At 39.3% G+C, this 17,299-nt stretch overlaps 4 protein-coding genes across 4 annotated transcripts; 2 read left to right on the top strand and 2 right to left on the bottom strand.

Moving 5' to 3' along the window:
* Positions 1–2,639: 2,639 nt before the first annotated feature.
* On the top strand, positions 2,640–9,089 carry LOC112460366 (dynein regulatory complex subunit 7; the record flags this gene model as incomplete). Its single annotated transcript, XM_025025008.1, has 9 exons — positions 2,640–2,993; positions 3,544–3,961; positions 7,144–7,401; positions 7,480–7,636; positions 7,836–7,905; positions 7,982–8,194; positions 8,265–8,483; positions 8,545–8,778; positions 8,881–9,089. Coding segments are annotated over 9 exons (2,106 nt in total), but the record flags the coding sequence as incomplete, so codon positions are not given.
* A 71-nt stretch (positions 9,090–9,160) lies between these two features.
* Positions 9,161–11,612, bottom strand: LOC112460363 (putative FERM domain-containing protein FRMD8P1). Its single transcript, XM_025025005.1, has 7 exons — positions 11,236–11,612; positions 10,998–11,132; positions 10,463–10,912; positions 9,923–10,380; positions 9,643–9,801; positions 9,350–9,515; positions 9,161–9,250 (listed from the first exon to the last, which is right to left on the bottom strand). Exons 2-7 carry the CDS (start codon positions 11,086–11,088, stop codon positions 9,210–9,212), a joined length of 1,365 nt encoding a protein of 454 aa, XP_024880773.1. The 5' UTR covers positions 11,089–11,132; positions 11,236–11,612; the 3' UTR covers positions 9,161–9,209.
* Positions 11,613–11,651: 39 nt separating this feature from the next.
* On the bottom strand, positions 11,652–14,210 carry LOC112460364 (eukaryotic initiation factor 4A-III). The gene is made up of 5 exons (XM_025025006.1): positions 14,069–14,210; positions 13,086–13,421; positions 12,782–13,004; positions 12,452–12,706; positions 11,652–12,368 (listed from the first exon to the last, which is right to left on the bottom strand). The coding sequence occupies exons 1-5, from the start codon at positions 14,208–14,210 to the stop codon at positions 12,116–12,118; spliced, it is 1,209 nt and encodes a 402-aa protein (XP_024880774.1). The 3' UTR covers positions 11,652–12,115.
* Positions 14,211–14,588: 378 nt separating this feature from the next.
* LOC112460365 (mitotic checkpoint protein BUB3) lies at positions 14,589–16,839 on the top strand. The gene is made up of 5 exons (XM_025025007.1): positions 14,589–14,768; positions 15,011–15,206; positions 15,489–15,558; positions 15,641–15,951; positions 16,061–16,839. The coding sequence occupies exons 2-5, from the start codon at positions 15,012–15,014 to the stop codon at positions 16,463–16,465; spliced, it is 981 nt and encodes a 326-aa protein (XP_024880775.1). The 5' UTR covers positions 14,589–14,768; position 15,011; the 3' UTR covers positions 16,466–16,839.
* The last annotated feature ends 460 nt before the right edge of the window (positions 16,840–17,299 follow it).

The following is a 17,299-nucleotide window of genomic DNA, read 5'->3' as shown; positions in this document are numbered from 1 at the left end:
GTGGATGCCGGTCGAAGGGGTCGCGCGGAATGAGGGTGACGCGCGGGGCCGTGGCGGCGCGGCGCGGCGCGGCGTGGCGTGGCGCGGCGCGGCGCGGCTCGGGTGACGAGGGGAGACACGGGGGGAGGAGGACGGAATGACGACGCGGCGCGGCGAGGCGAAGCGAGGCGAGGCGGGACGCGCGGGGAGAGACGGCCGAGGGCAACGGCGGCGATGAGGGAGCGCGAAGGGGTAAGGGGCCGGGGAAGGGAGGTAGGTTGCTTCGGTATGGGTTGGGTCGGGTGGTCAGAGGGGGCGGAAGTGGGCGAAAGGGTCGAGGGATACCGCCGTTGCCGTCGCCGCCACCCACTGACCATCTCTCTACCCTCGTCGTCGTCGTCGTCGTCCCAGGCTTCTCTACTACGCGCCTGCAAAAAAGAGTCCTTCCCGTATAGCGCTTCCCAAGACGCGGCGAAATCCGCGAGGAGCGAGAGATGTGACGCGAGAAATATCCGCGTTCGATGCCTCTATTCCGCGAAATTTTCCCGCGAGATTATTCTTCGGCAATTTGTCGGAGATAAAAAGTTGAAGAGCCGAGAGAGATAGATAGATAGGGAGAAAGAGGCATGAGCGACGGCGGGATATCGTGGGAGGGTGGGAGGGGGCTGGAGGGGTGGAGGGAAAGTGGGCGACGGGAGGAAACTGTTTAAACGCGATCACTGGGACACGCGTTGTGACGCGCAACGTTCCTCGCAACGTATTTTTCCTCCTCGTCTGTTTCTGTTACTATCTCGCTTTTCCCCACCTCTCCTTCCCTCTCTATCGCCCTACAAAGTACCGAAGAGAGAACGAGAGTGCGGCGTTCACGTTGTACGGTGCAATAAATTCTACTCGTAGATTATAATACAGTGGCGTAGGTCATGGACCGAGGACGATACGCACGCCACGCCACGTGCTCCCCACGTTTGCTTGTATACATTCTATCTCGCTCCGTTTCACAGCCCTACCGCTCACGTCGACGATTACTGAATGTGTTCACGTATTTACTCTTTGGTATTATTATTATTATTACTTCTCTCTGTCGACTGACACGAGGCACATGCCGGGCGCGCCAGCGCACGATTATCCTTCATCGGTGAAAGAGGATCCCTTTATATGCGACAGTTGCAACAATCTATATGACACGAACGATAATTTTACAGTTTGCTATTGTACCAACGTTACGCGATATGTTAGGTCCTGCGCACAATAGAGCACATATTAGAAATAAGAATAAATATACTAAATATTATAATATGTAATAATATAGGAATATTCTTGTAATAAATATTAAATATTAGGATATGTAAATGTAGGAATATTCCTATACTTATATCTTATATTTTTTTTTCTATTGTGCGTTTATTATGTTTAATTATTATTTCTAATTCCGATTTTTAATATTCAATATATTTAGTCTTATTCCTAATATGTACATACTCTATTGTGCGCAGGGTCCTTTTATGCTCCTTTAAAATTACATTTCTAAAGTTATCCTCGAAGGATACTGTTGTTTGAATTACTGGCAGTATTTGCCGCAAGAGGGTAACAGCTTACGGCTTGCTACTCAATCTGCACAAACTTTCGTGTTGGTGACGTCGGTCTTCAACGTTATCTCTAATTTTATTGATAATTATCGGAGGACTATCAATGGACCGAATTTTTACCAAACGTATATGAAATAGGGGTAGAATTTCCCGGGGGGTGCTATAGGGTGTATAGTTTTTCGTTACCGATCTTTTGGAAAGCGGTTTTTCTAATTTCTTCAATTTTTCGGTAAATAATTGACGGAATTTCAAAGAATTGTATATAAAACAGGGGTTGAATTTTCTGGGGAGTGCCATAAAGTGTATAATTTTTTGTTATCGATCTTTTTGGAAGCCGGTACTAAAATTTTTGAAATTAAAAATCATTTGACCGAATTTTTATTAAATTTCATATACTTTTAATATCGATTTTTTTGGAAACCGGTATCAGAAGTTTTTCGAATTAAAAACCATTTGACCGAATTTTTCTTAAAAGTATATGAAATAGGGGTAGAATTTCCCGGGGAGTATAATAAAGTGTATAATTTTTTGTTACCGAGATCATAGCAAATAAAAAAAAGGCTACAAACTGTTTTTTTTTTTATTATAATAGTGCATATGGAGAGAGGAAGAGAGAGAGAGAGAGAGAGAGAGAGAAAGAAAAATCAAATGTTATCGTGTCATAAAATATATATATACTTATTTGAGTAGTAGTAACATTTGAGTGAAACATTTAAGTAGTAATAAATTCTAAAATTTGAGTAGTAATAAATCCTATATCATGAGCTAATCATCCAAGTCTCAGGTAGCAGGCTAATGTTATTTGTCATCATTTCGACTACCTGGAGTCTGGCACACAAACTTCCGTAAGTTTGCCGATCTTTAACGGTATCTTATCGGTGTTTATATATACAAAACCGTAGTAACTCTTTTCACCTGCATTTTCTAGATTTTTATTAAATCGAGAAAACTGTTAAGGGCGCTTTTAAAAAGTCATCGTTGTGAGATCTTAGAATCTTAAGAACAAATTTGTCGAACGACGCGATCGGGTGAGAATCCCATTTTATCATTAACGATCCGCGGTCCTTCTTTCAGCCGGAACACCTGCGCTCGCCGACGTGGGTGCTGAACTATCAGAAGGGCAATAGTTTCGAGTGCGCGACGCTTTTGGCGAGCTTGCTGCTGGGGCAGAGTTATAACGCGTTCGTGGTGAGCGGATATGCGTCACGCGAACAAGTACTATGCGACATGACCAGAAGAACCTGCCCGTACTTGCCGGAGCCGGAGCGAACACCGCCATCGGCCGACAAGCCGAGAATCGACAGGTATCGATTAAAGGCACCGCCGGACTTCAGGAGTCGATTCCTCTTAGAGTTGGAAGATCGCGAGAGAGCGAAGACGGAGGCGGAGTTGCAACGACAAGAAGAAGAGCGACAGAGGATGATCGCTGTACGTGTATAAAAGGATACCGTTTTATCTTTGATATGTTAATTAAGAAATTTTTAATTTAGTTGCTCAATGTGGATCTAATATAAATATGGCTGCATTCGGGGAGCGCGCTATTAGCGCTATTTGCTTATTCTATCCTTGTTTTAGATTTAATGAGCGATAAAGATAGAATGATACAATAGCGCTAATAGCACGCTCTCCGAATGCAGCCTATATCTTATTAGTTTCTCAATGGATCTAATCTAATATAAATATATCTTATTATTCAATGCAATAACGCATAATCAGGATTTAAAGGGTTCTTTTTCATACTGAAGATAAATTAAGATTAAACATGTAAAGATTTCTTCCCCCTTCATAGAGCTTGCTACCGATTATGATTGTGTTTAATTATTAGACATGTTAGATTTTTAGATCATTATTTATGATTTTAGATCACACAGATCACACGCTAGATTAGACAATTAGACGATTAGATAGATACTTCTTAATTATACGATTTGATATGTCACTCCGCATCGTGATTGTTCATTCAATCTTATAATCCTAGGAATTCGAGCGTCCAAAGCCAGATAAGTATTTCGGTCATCGAATACACGCGTGGGTGGTCATCTTACCGGAAGATAAAGGCATAAGAAACCGAGAAATCACCGAACCGATTTTTGCCGAGCCTTCCTCCGGAACGTCTTACAACCCGACCGATGAGGAGACCAATTTGTTATATCTGGGGGTCGAAAGTATTTGGAACGACCAAAACTATTGGGTGAATATGCAGCCTCGCGAGAAGGGCTGCGCGGAAATCAACTGGGACTTGAGTAAAGTCGAGCTCTGGGAGCACTTGCTTCCCGGTGAACCGCGAATCGCGCGAAAAGACACGGACGAAACCGAGGAAGACGTAGGCGTGAAACAAGACAAGCATCTGGACATGCCGGCCTCGTACGTGAATGAAATCCGAATTTACAGTTCAGGTACATAAAGAATTACTATAGCATTAAAGCTTATATACAAATAACTCAAGACTCACCGACACTGATGCGCAACAGCGGAGCTGAAACTGCATTAATCTGTAACAAATAGATACAGCCAAATTAAAACAGCGCCCAAAATATCTCACATTTCAAAAGATAATTATTGCGTATGTTCAATTCTTTAATCTAAATATCTTTTAAACAGATTTAACAAAAAAGTTAAACAATATTTCCAAGAATCGTCCTTATTTAGGCCATGAACCATTAGAAAATTTGATAAATGTCGAAAGAAATAATTTTTATGCACAAATATAATCTAAGGATAGGCTTTAAAATTGTTATAGGTACATATATAAATATATTATAATGTTATGAATATTTCATATTAAATATTTTAAATTCTCGAAATAGTCAAATGTGTATTTAATATCACTACAAACATTACTTTAGGCCTGTTCGTTTTAGCTGAACTTCTTGCACGGTTCATCTTTTCCCTTTTTCTCTCCAACCCAGGTAGCAGAATGACGTCTAAAGACATCTTAATGACATATTATTGATGTTACAGACGCCATTAAGACGTTATAAATACGTTATTTGACATCACTCTGCTACCTGAGAACGTGAAAACCCAAGTAGCAAAGATGTCATTAACGCTGCGTCATAGACGTCATTAAGGCTGCATTCAGATATTCACTGTCAGTACTGCAAATCTATATTTTATATCACGTATACTATAGATTTTCAGCACTGAAAGTTGCTGACAGTGAATATCGGAATGCAGCCTAAGACGTTATTAAGACGTCATTTGACGTCACTTTGCTACCTGGGAAGAAAGAGGAATGATAAACCGTGCAAGAAATTCAGCTAAAACGAACAGGCCTATTGCGTCGCGGTGATAAACCGCGACGAATATTCCGTAAGTAAGAAGTCGGTAATAAATAAGTTACCCATGGTTGTTCCGCCGGCGCCTGAACCCCCCTGGACCCTGGACCGTTACTTCCTCCCAGATCTCGTCATATTGCTCCTTGACACTCACACAAGAGTCTCACATCACTAATCACCCGCATACTAATCACCGGAGCACTGGAGCACGATATTTGGCACGACACTCCCGATGACGATCGCGCGCGACGCCCCCGATCGTGACTTCATCACGTCGGGACGGAAGAACAACGCGAGAGATGATATAACTACAAATCGGTGAAACCCGATGCGACTCCTTCGCGGCGCTCCATTCTGAGATCCACAAATCGCGAAGACACTCGCTATTAATCGTCACTCGTTACGCCAGTAGCTAAAACGCATCGCGCGGCACTCGGTGCGGGGCACTCCCGACGACGATCACTCCGCGACGCGACGAATACCTCGAGAGATTCTGTTCCGATCTTACGAAGTTACGTGAGTTGGAAGCAACGAACGCGAGAGACGCGGAGCAAGATGGCGGACGGGATTCGTAAAAGCCGCGGCCAACTTCACACGTCGAGAGCAGCTACCAGCAGCTATACTTGTTGTAACGATGCTACACCTGTTGCACCCATCTGCACTTTTTCGTCCATTCTCCGCGCGCCTATATAATACACGCGTAATATATTGTCGCGTTTGATATTATCACATCGTACTGCAAAATCAATGATTATATAATCTGATATGAAAAATAGATAGGTCGTTGTCTTGTTGACACTGTTCTCACGACGAACTCCGATCGCGCGAGCCTCATGGAGCCTCGCGAGATCCACGCTCCGAAAAATAACGACGTTCAAACGTCGAATATATACATTCTGAGATCGACAAACGTTAGAGAACCGAGTTAACTGCAGCCGTGTGTGTGGTACTTACTAATCACACGCGTCGCGACGCCGCTCGACTCGCGGTCAATCTCCGTTTCGTTCCCGCGATTTTCCACAACAGAAAAAGTAAAACGGTAACTTCACTGCGACATCACGCGACACAACGCGAGTTGTTGAACAATTGACTTGAGACGCGACTGACCGTTCGGAGAATGCACGTCGCACGATCGATTCGAAACGTATTGTTCATAATTGTTCGACGCGCAATACGAACGTATGAATGGAAATAATGTCGTTAATAAATTGTCGATATATCCTTAGCCTTTCCTCAGACGCTCCGGCGAGTCGCGTATTACTTACGTTCTCGGCGAGCGTCCAATACCACAATCGTTCACCGAGCCCTAAGTAGCGATCAAGCGTGATTGGTTCTCACTTTTAGATCCAACCAATCGCACACTTCTGTCTGAAATAAGCGCCATATTTAACCCGCGCGAAAATTCAAAGCGCGATGGAAGAATATCCGGGAACGTTAAGGCCGTCGCGCACAAAATGCATAGCTTAACATAAGCGTAGCGTAAGACCGCTAAACCAATGAGCATCCAGCATAAAGTCGCCATATTAATTTACATAAGATGCTCATTGGTCCAGCGGTCTTATGCCACGCTTATGCAACCTATGCAATTTTGTGTGCGATGGCCTTTAGCGTTATCAAGGAAATAATTACTGTCTAAAATATCGCGTTGAAACGATAAATTATAATTCCCGTGCGTTCCCGTCTCGATTCCTACTTTAAGTCGATCTTTATAGATTTATAAATTAATACTTCAATTGAGAGCGAGGTGTCTAAAATATTTGAGACAAGTATCTGCGTAATCATCGTGACATTTCGTAACACTTGCAAATTTGATACGCGACATTATATGCGATAATAGTTAATCATACGTAGGGAATAATCGCGTAGTTTGTCGCTAGCATTCGTCACAACCACGTTTTTTAGACCGATAAAACCTTTATTAAGAAAGAGGATTAAGTAAATTATGTCTAACGATTATAAAATGTTATTAGATACATATATATAGACAGCAAATTCAAATTAAGATTGAAATAGTGATATCTCCATTTCCATTATCTTCTTAATAAAGGTTTTATATTGGTTAATCATTCTATTAAAAAAGCTTATTAAATCAAATGTATATTTAAGAAATAAAATTTATTGTAATATTATTAGGTATAAAATAATATATATCTTTTTCCATATTTTTACGTCTTTAAAAGAATGAAATTATACGTGTAATCAAGAAAATGAAATTAAAATCAGTGAATACAGTAGTAATGGTTCTCTGGAATAATCTGTTACATATTTATCTATACCTACCCAATATTTCGCTTTTTCAGATTTTGAAAGACGATATCCACGGGGCGGTAAAACGATACTTTACAAAAAGGCCAAGGTAGAATTATACGCGCCGTACGTTCGAGCTGACGGTTTAACTCAAAGAGTAACCGTCTACGAAGATTACGAATATACTACTCCTGTCCAAAGTTACGAGAAGTATTCCAACAGAGGTGACTGTCTTACGGAATCCAGGAAAGACTTCGTCGCCGATACCGTCACGGATTTCTTTGAGAAAGGTCGACCGGACCACTGCAAAGGTATACAATTCGGAATAAAAGAAATGTTGGAACGCGAGCTCCGTGTATCGTTCTTTTAATGGTAAACAAATATTTCAGCGCATCGTTATTCTGCGTCCAATGGCGATTTGATAAACGGTGAAAGAACAATAGATTTCTACGATAGCGCGCAGTTCGATGGACTGTCGCGCATCGAGATAGGCCCGCTATATCTGACTCAGCATTACGTGGACCGTGAGGATCTTCTGTATTACAGGTGAATCGATATTCCCTAATTTTAATTATTGTCGTGTTAGTTCTATTTCGAACGAATAGAAAGATTTCGAACGAAAATCAGATTTGTCATGTCTTGCACATTCTTCCTGCACGTACAAATTTTTCTCGCATAAAAATGTCATGCTATGAATACGTAATATTGTATTATTTTAATACTCTTAATTGTATTATTTTCACAGACACGCCGAATTTTCGGTGGACCAGGACAATACGGTGACGGACGGTGGTGTCCGTTCTCGACGCATTTCGGTAACGTTCCTCGTAAAAGTCGATTAAATTTACAGTATACATGAGATAATTAATTGACTCTTTTTGCATCTCGCAGAAAATCATTGAAAAGTATCATAGGAACGAAAAAATTCTGGCTTGCAAGGACGTCGCTATTCGTGAATTCACAATGATCGAAAATGAAATCTGCATTAAATTTCATTACGATCGAGACCGGAGTACTCGAGCTACTCGTACATTTATAAAACCGTCGATGGCGGACAGGGGGGATCGTTTAGTCTTCGATCCTACGATGACCCACGGATATAACGTAAATTTTCGTTATAGCAAAAATATTGGCAAGGAGAAGATGACGATGTAATCTGAAATCTTTACTTCAGCCAGATCCGACTGCGCCGCCGGAGAAAAATCTCGACCTCTTTTATGCGCTTGATAAGCATCTAAAGGACGAAGACCACTCTGTACTTCACATCAGAGATGCCGAAGCCGATATCGTAGCGTTCCTGCGAAGAAGAGCCGATGAAAATTTAAATCCGCAGTTCACAATTTCATTATTCGACGGAAATCGAACAGCCGAGACAGCAGCCGAATTGGATACGGTATTTATCAGCGATCTAATTGAAATTTCTTTTATTAATCAACTGCACAATCCGCTTTCAGAAAGCAATAAGGCAACCGAGTAAACGCGAAGTTGTGCAAGAGATAAACGAACTGGGGCCATATCTCGCGCGAATAGGCAACCCGGCGTACATCAGTAAAACGGAAGCATATCTGCTGCGCGACGACTGTTTGAGCGACTTCAAGCAAATGTCCATTGACAAAGCAAATCGTATTTTACGTATGATCGAAAAACAGGCTGCGGAACTAGAAAGGATGCAAGCCCTTCTAACGCAGGTTCGTTGGAAGCTTTGTTCTGTACGTTGGTTCACACCGAACAATCTTTTCTACGTAATATCAATATATTTCGATATAATTATTGTAAATATTTACGTGCAGACTGTAGATTTATCGAAAGCGGAGGAGGAACAGATGCTAGCCAAGATAAACGAGATAAGCTTCAATATGCACGTGTTGGAAACGTATCTCAATCGGCACAGAGATGTGGTGCCGCAGAGATACAGGATACTGGTAGATCGTTTACGGCAAAATCCGCATCTCCAAGTGCTTCAGAAATATTGAAAAATCATATTTAAAAATGTATACATATGTATAAGTATATTACCTCGCGCGCGTAAAAAGGAACTTCTAAGTATTTTAAAAAATTATACTCATTTTGTATCATCAGAGAGTATATTGGCATCACAAAATGTACAATCACAATGTATTTATCGAAAGGACCACGACCCCATTTGACCAATGCATCGACCTAAAATGATTTAAAAAAATAAATCGCGAATAATATAATAATAAATAAATCGTGAATAATAAATAAATATATGACGATCTTGTAACATTGTTTCATTACCTTCATCGTCAAAAGTGGCCAGCGTGAATTTGCTAAGTTTATTTGTGAAGCTTCCACTAGGGAAAACTAGCGGATGATCCAACTGATCGTTGCTGCTATCGCTGTTAATAAATTGACGGCGATAGTCCTCCGCAAAGCCGGATATTAAAGTGTCCATCATTGGCGCCTGAAACAGCGATTTTTATTGTACAATATTTCGTATTTATAAAGGTAATTACGTGTAAATACGTGTATTAATTATATTATTAATAATATACGTGTTAGGTAAATAATTTTCAAAATGATTTACTTACTTGTCTTGAGAATACTTGCAGAATCTTGTAGACACGCGCTCCGTTCTCTCGTACCGGAAATTGCACGAACAAGCAAGGTAGACAATCCGGATTATTCTCATCCGAGGGTTTCGCCATTTCCCAGCTTAATTCCGAGTATTTTAGCCCTAATAGCAAGCTCTACATAAATATATTTCAAATGTTACTATACTATATATTCTATAAATATATCTTATACAAAGTTTCGTTCGAAATTATCGCATTTAAATGAGAATTTCAGCTTGATAAACACCGCACTTACGCATTGCATGTCATCCACTATGTACACCCCCGACGTATTGATCGCGATGAGGACCTGCATATCGCGATTAGTGATCCAGGATGCGAGTCCCCTAACGGGTCGTTCGATTTGCCCTTGAAAGAAGGCCGCGCCGTAGCACGGTAAGTTCCAACAGAACTCGAGATACTTTCTGATCAATTTCTTGGGATTTGCGTTGGCGCTACCATTGTGACTGGGTATTCGCTTGTATTGCTCCAGAAGGTGCGCCTCGGGTGCTCCCTTGCCACCCACCAGTCCCAATCCGAGTCCCAATCCTAATAGAAGACTGGGAGAAGCGTAATAATGCGGTAAAAATCGGCCGCGATGTCTGTGGAAAAACGCCAGGGTGTGGGTTTGCGCGTTATAAGGCCCAAGCTCGATTCGGGCCTGTAACGCTCCTAAACTAGCGTAACGTGCAGGACCATCACACGCGTACCGTCCTGGACAAAAAGACGAATTTATATTATAAATAAAATTATATAATTTTTATAGAAAGGATCTTATTTCTTTCATTCTCCGTACCTTGCAGAACATTGTACTTGGCTTCTGCATAGAGCAGTTCAAGGACCTTGGTATCCTTGATCTGTTCTTCCTCCGACTTGGTGAGAAATATATTTCTACGAAAATATAACAAAGGTTCCTCGTCGTCGGGGTCTTCTATATGACAGGTATACTTGGTTACAAGATAATTCCATTTCGCAGCCAATTCCACGGGCTTGTGTGTTGGACGTAATTGAACTTCCAGCTGCGAAGAACACATCCACAGTGCAAAAATTGGCGTGGTGGTTGCCAAGGAGAATCTCGATAGACCCAGCTCCGCTTCCGACTGCACTATCGTGAAAATCTGCTGTGCAGTTGCGTTTTGTTCAACTTCCATTGTTAAGAACACTCCCGTCATTAAATAAACGGCAATGCGTACAGTGGGCCTTCCCGTATTCGAATACTGCGGTTGATTCGTCATTGTTTTACTTACTGTAAACGAAGAAAATAAGGAAAAGATAATAAATATTGAAAAATATCAATTCTTGTAGTCGCAGAACAATTTCTAAACACATACAGGTAGACGAATGTCCTTCCGCTTTGTAGTCATTTGGATAGCGACGCAATGGTTGCCCTCTCTGAATCGTGCAATCATTTTGTTGATCCATTTCCTTCAATTTTTCGTTTAATTTTCATCAATTGATTATAAAACCTATTAAAACAGCAATAAAAAAATAAATTGAAATTACACGTACACACATTGTGTGACCTGTAGCCGTTACTTTATTCACTCGTATCGTTTATATTATATTTACCTTTTTGACTTAAAATATTTTAATCAATACATATTATTTAAAATTACACGTTCATAACACACTTCTGTTATTATCATAAAAATAAACGATTATTCTTATCACTAGTTCATTATTGCATCTTAGATATTTCGCCCACATTTTCAATCCGGTAAACTATATTCACTTGTGTCTGTAAAATTACGCATTGTCAACATGAAGCTTTTAGTTTCTCTATTTTGGCTTTATTTCAACGCGTGTTACTGTGCTACGCCGCGCTGCCATCTGAACTCTGGAGCAGCTACAGCAGTTATTGATTATTTGTACGTATATACATATGTATGTAGAATGTATGCATTATCTTGTGTGTGTGTTTGTGTGTGTGATACTGCTAATTTCTATATTAAAACTCGCATTTACATAGAAAAAAAAAAGATTAATTAAAGTCATAAAATACTTTATTAACAAAAGTTACTCATCGCTTCTCATAGTATTGTACACAAGTAATATCTTTGTAGTCCATGTACAAAAAAAGAAATTTATTCCATTCTCATTAAAAAAAAAAAAATTGCATTATCAATGATGCATCCTAATAGATGTAGAAACAAGTATTAGTCCAGTTTTCTTACATATTACATTCAAACAGCTTTATCACTTACATGATTCAAAAGTGATGGAATACTCTGTTTATTATATTATTCTTACAAGAATAGTCTAAATTATATGCTAAAAAATAACTTACGGGTAATACGACATTAAAGGATTTTCAAGTAAACTGGTTTTGGAAACTGTTGGTATGTAATATTATTGGTATTATCATACTGTCTCCTGCATATTGACAAGTAATCGAAGTTAAAGAAATCTTTGTACGTGAAACATTTAATCTACGCATAAATCTCGCTCTTTATATCAGATCAGCCACATTCATCGGCATTTCGTCTATTTGCGTAGAATAATATTGCTCGATATCTCGGAGAATTCTTATATCGTCAGTTTTCACGAAGTTTATCGACACACCCTTACGGCCGAAACGTCCCGATCGACCTATTCTATGGATATACAATTCACGATTGTTAGGCAAATCGTAATTAATTACGAGCGACACCTGCTGAACGTCGATTCCTCTCGCCCATACATCCGTTGTGATTAACACGCGACTGTAAAAGAAGAAATTGTATTAATATAAATTCTTGTAAAAAATACGTTGTTGTAAATATGTTGTTTTAAGATTTTATCTTACCTCTGGCCAGATCGAAACTCTTTCATTATGTTGTCTCGTTCTTTCTGTGGCATATCTCCGTGCATAGAACATACTGTAAAATTGGCTTCTCGCATTTTTTCCGTCAACCAGTCTACTTTACGTTTAGTATTACAAAATATAACCGCTTGCGTTATCGTTAACGTGTCATATAAATCACAGAGTGTGTCAAATTTCCACTCTTCTCGTTCTACAGCGACGAAGAATTGCTTGATTCCTTCCAATGTCAATTCATCACTGGAATCAGAAATAATTAGAGCAACATATACATATACGTGGTTTAGTAGTGACAATTAAAGGTAAATTATTTACCGTTTGACGAGGATACGGATGGGGTCCGTCATAAATTTACTAGTCATCTCGAGAATTTCGTGCGGCAAAGTGGCCGAAACTAAAACAACTTGCGTCGCTGGTGGTAGATATCGATACACATCATAAATTTGTTCCTTGAAACCTTTGTTCAACATCTCGTCAGATTCGTCCAATACCAGCATTTTAATAGCCCTAGTCCTGAGTACTCGCCTCTTAATCATATCTGGATGTTTCACAATTTTATATAAATGTTAGTATGTTTATGTACACGTTTATGTTTATGTATAAAAATTATGATACCTACCAAATACTCTACCAGGTGTGCCAGACACTACATGCTGACCGTAATCAAGCTTTCTGATATCTTCTCCAAGATTTGTACCACCAATGCAAGCATGACATTGTACATTCATGAAGTCTCCCAATGCGAGAATAACCTTCTGGATTTGAGTGGCAAGTTCTCGAGTCGGAGACAAAACCAGAACTTGAGTTTCTCGTACTTGCGTGTCCAACGACTGCAATATCGCAATCGAGAAGGTAGCAGTTTTTCCCGTACCAGATTGTGCCTGAGCTATCACATCTCTGCCCTTCATGATAGGTTTAATAGATCGTTGCTGTATGGCTGACGGTTTCTCAAAACCTACATAGAAATAGAAACAGAATGTATCTCACTTTTCACATATTTAGAAACATTCAAGTTGAGACTTTGATCGTGATAACGAAGCTACAAAGAAAAAAAAGATGAAAATAAGAAAAAAATCTGATAAATATAAGTATAAACGTAACTTGGGAAAGAATAATAAAGAGAGATTGTGGAAGAGGTTCTGGAGCAACGAGTTAGACACCACCAAGAGAAATGTATTGAAGAAAGTATATAGAGAGAGGTTGGTGAAGGAGGTAGAGAAGAGGAAGGATAGACTGAAGATTAAAATAAAAAGATAGGCCGATAATTACAACATAGGAATGTCAAGTATGGCGCAAGTAAATGGTTAAAAAAACATTGTCAACCAAGTCTACTTCTTGGCTATGTAATTGGAGTTAATAAATTATTATTATATAAGTATAAATATATGAAAACAAATCAGAATAAGTTGTTAACGACTGCGACGAAAAATTGCCATAATCAATGTCTTCGCGGAAAGAAAATGCGCGTTGCGTCAATTATACGTGCGAAATGATCTGTTTACTTTGTAAACCGATCCTCTGACCTACGATTCAATCTAAAAAAATATATAAGCCGCGCAAAAAGTGAGGTTAGCTCGTAACGAGGAGCGGTGAACGACATACCGTAAGCATAGATTCCACGCAACAATTCGTCGCGGAGACCCATGTTGTCGAAGGTAGGAATAACCTCGACATCTTCGCTGGTTTCAAACTCGACGTTTGATAAATCTTCGGTTTGCGCCACACGACGTGATTTCTCCGCCATTTCGTCCAAAGCGTTGCGACGTGACGCGAGCGCGAGATGCGACGTAAATGACGTAAATCCACGATTCTCCGTGCGGGCGCTCGGCGTCGTGGCGCTAGCGCATGAAGTTAGGCACGCTAGGGAATTAACGCGTCCGCTACTCCGCTTTCCGGAACTAGGTAGACACATAAATGAAAAGAGATTGGTCCTCGAATTTTAATTATTAATTAATCTATTTTCGTCTCCAGCGCAGATATTTATCAGACAAAAAATCCTACGCTTTTTTACTGCACAACTTAATATTAATAACATGTCATTTATCTTCAATTTTAATTTATGTTGTATTATTTTCCATAATTATCTATCACACGATTCACACGTCTGGAGTAGTCTGGACACGTCTGATAATGGGAGGAGGGAGAACGTGGTAGGGGTCCCGGGCCGCGACAATCGTGGTGTTTCAAACTTTCTCTTTTAATTACACCGAAGATTACGCGTATCGAGTAATTGCGAACGTTCGTATTATATACGATCTAGAAGATCCCTTTTTAACTGCATTGCTCAGCTATTTTGTATCAAGTAAGTATGTGAGAAATTCTCATCGAGCGCACGCTCGTCGGGATTGTAGGTTATATTGTGTTTACAATGATTTGTCTTTGCAACTCGTATGTATGTACGTTGGTGCTGAGATACTTATTACGATAACTCATAAGATACTCTCCTTTCGTTCGTACTGCAACTGCGATTCTACCTAAGCATTGGTCAAAGTTTGCCCAACGAACTTCACACTCACTTGTAAATACTGACTGTACTTCTGGCAGAATGGAGTCCAGGACTGAATTTAAGATAAAGTCACCGCCGACCGACGCAATTTCTGCGGTCGAATTTGGACCAAACTCCACACAGTTCCTATTAGTGTCGTCGTGGGACAGTACAGTAAGACTGTACGACATACACGCTAACACGATGAGGCTAAAGTACAATCACGACTTACCAGTATTGGACGTCGCGTTTCAGGTAACTAATTTCTTTCATTTTGCTCAATTGTACAATTTAAAGACACTTTAGATCATGTTTTATATATATAAATCGTTTTAGCTTTACTTGTATTTGTTTCTGTCACAAAGAAGTTAATATTGAAATTTGTTCTCTAAGTCTCTAATGTCTTTAATAGGATGACAGAAGCAAATCTGAATCTTTCACCTGCTCTATTATTGCGTTACCTAACACTTTCAAAAGTTTTCGATTATTTTTCTGACAATTCTCTGATAATTTTCTTTATCACAAAATTATTTGCAGGATGCAGTTCACGCGTATAGCGGTGGTCTAGGAAATACTCTGAAAATGTATGACATAAATAGCAATACTGGTACTATTATCTTTTTTAATTTTGTTATTTTACTTTGTTAATGTTTTTATCACATAGTATATATTGAAAATATTGTCTGTAGAATCAATAATGGGCACACATGAGAAACCGATCAGAAAAATAGAGTATTGCGCAGCCGTAAATGCGATACTAACTGGCGGTTGGGACGCCGCGGTAAAACTATGGGATCCACGAACACCTACCTGCGTCGGTAGTTATCTGCAACCTGACGTAGTCCTTGCTTTGTCTGTATGCGGCGACAAATTCGTCGTGGGCACGGCAAAACGAAAAGTTTGCATTTGGGATTTGAGAAACATGGCGGGCATGTTTCAGAGACGAGAAAGTAGTTTAAAGTACCAAACGCGCTGCATCAAAGGTTTCCCTAATGAACAGGTGCGTTTATCTTTCATAAATTTTTCACAATTTATCACACCGTTCAGTTGATATTATTTACATTGAGCATATGTTCGCATTCTTTATATTCTTTTACTTTTGTATTTAGGGATACGTATTAAGTAGCATAGAGGGTCGAGTCGCCGTCGAGTATCTCGACACAATGCCGGAAGCCCAGAAGAAAAAGTACGCGTTCAAATGCCACAGAATAAAGGAAAATAATGTCGAGCATATTTATCCGGTGAACGCTATTAGCTTCCATTCTGCGTACAACACGTTCGCCACCGGTGGCTCGGATGGTTACGTGAATATCTGGGATGGTTTTAATAAGAAACGACTGTGCCAATTTCACCGATACAACGCTGGAGTGGCCGCGCTTAGTTTTAGCCATGACGGTTCCGTTCTCGCGATAGGTGTTTCATATTTAAACGAAGCCGAGATTCCGCCGGGCGGCAGTGACGAGCGAGAAATTTATATAAGATACGTCAACGATCAGGAGACCAAGCCGAAGTAAACAGCAAATTTATACAAAATGCAGATACAGTGACAAAAATGTGTGATTAAAAAAAACTCATGGATTTCCATGCATTAAGATAGAAGAACGAATGGTTAGTAAAAACGCATTCTGTGAATAATTGTAAATATTCTGTGCTAATTTATATGCATTTCATGGAAATAACATGTGTCGACTCGCAATAGATTCAATAAATTGTACGTTTTATAAAAATATTCTCGTCCGATTTTCAGGAAATAAATCTGATTTGTACCTGTAAAGATTTTTACATTTTTATATTCTCATCTCAATACGATATCATGATACTTTTTTTCTAATACATAACATATTAACATTATTTGATGACTGTTCTCTTCTATTTTATTAGATAAATGACTTGATTATATTTATATCGTACAATCATGACATTTACTTCAAAATAATTATATAATTTATGCATAGATTACATATCAAATATTTAATTTTACAAAATCTAGATTTCTACATTATACTATACTGCGTGTGATCTGAAAAAATAAAAACTTTTCTACTTTTAATAAGATTGTAGAGATAAAAATATATAATTAGGCTGAAATAAGAATCCGTATACACTGTATAAAATTTGTATATTTACTAAATGACTTTATATATAACCAATACAAATGATCGCAAACAAGCTACAAAATTTTTAAGAATAAATAATTTTTTTATACAATGTAGTATGTTGTAATTTACATTACTTCTGGGGATTTTAAAAAACCGATCGTTAGAAAACGAATATGAATTATGAAAGAGAGATAGCGTTTATTAATAAGTCTGTTTAAGCGTAAAGTATTGCAAAATATAAAGAAGACA

This window comes from Temnothorax curvispinosus, unplaced genomic scaffold (genome assembly GCF_003070985.1).
Source record: "Temnothorax curvispinosus isolate PA1 unplaced genomic scaffold, ASM307098v1 QBEX01010466.1, whole genome shotgun sequence".
NCBI classification, from domain to species: Eukaryota; Metazoa; Arthropoda; class Insecta; order Hymenoptera; family Formicidae; genus Temnothorax; species Temnothorax curvispinosus.
The sequence above is the reverse complement of the archived record's forward strand: the minus strand, read 5'-3'. Positions and strand labels throughout refer to the sequence as shown.

Excerpts from the sequence above, each read along its gene's own strand:
- LOC112460364 (XM_025025006.1), bottom strand. The coding sequence starts at position 14,210 with ATGGCGGAGAAATCACGTCGTGTGGCGCAAACCGAAGATTTATCAAAC. Across the intron at positions 13,422-14,068 it reads GCGTGGAATCTATGCTTACG|GTTTTGAGAAACCGTCAGCC; the intron begins GTATGTCGTTCA and ends ATTTCTATGTAG. Across the intron at positions 13,005-13,085 it reads CACACCTGGTAGAGTATTTG|ATATGATTAAGAGGCGAGTA; the intron begins GTAGGTATCATA and ends TGAAACATCCAG.
- LOC112460365 (XM_025025007.1), top strand. The coding sequence starts at position 15,012 with ATGGAGTCCAGGACTGAATTTAAGATAAAGTCACCGCCGACCGACGCA. Across the intron at positions 15,559-15,640 it reads TGACATAAATAGCAATACTG|AATCAATAATGGGCACACAT; the intron begins GTACTATTATCT and ends TATTGTCTGTAG. Across the intron at positions 15,952-16,060 it reads AAGGTTTCCCTAATGAACAG|GGATACGTATTAAGTAGCAT; the intron begins GTGCGTTTATCT and ends TTTTGTATTTAG.
- LOC112460363 (XM_025025005.1), bottom strand. The coding sequence starts at position 11,088 with ATGGATCAACAAAATGATTGCACGATTCAGAGAGGGCAACCATTGCGT. Across the intron at positions 9,802-9,922 it reads TAGTGGATGACATGCAATGC|AGCTTGCTATTAGGGCTAAA; the intron begins GTAAGTGCGGTG and ends ATATTTATGTAG. Across the intron at positions 9,516-9,642 it reads TGCAAGTATTCTCAAGACAA|GCGCCAATGATGGACACTTT; the intron begins GTAAGTAAATCA and ends TCGCTGTTTCAG.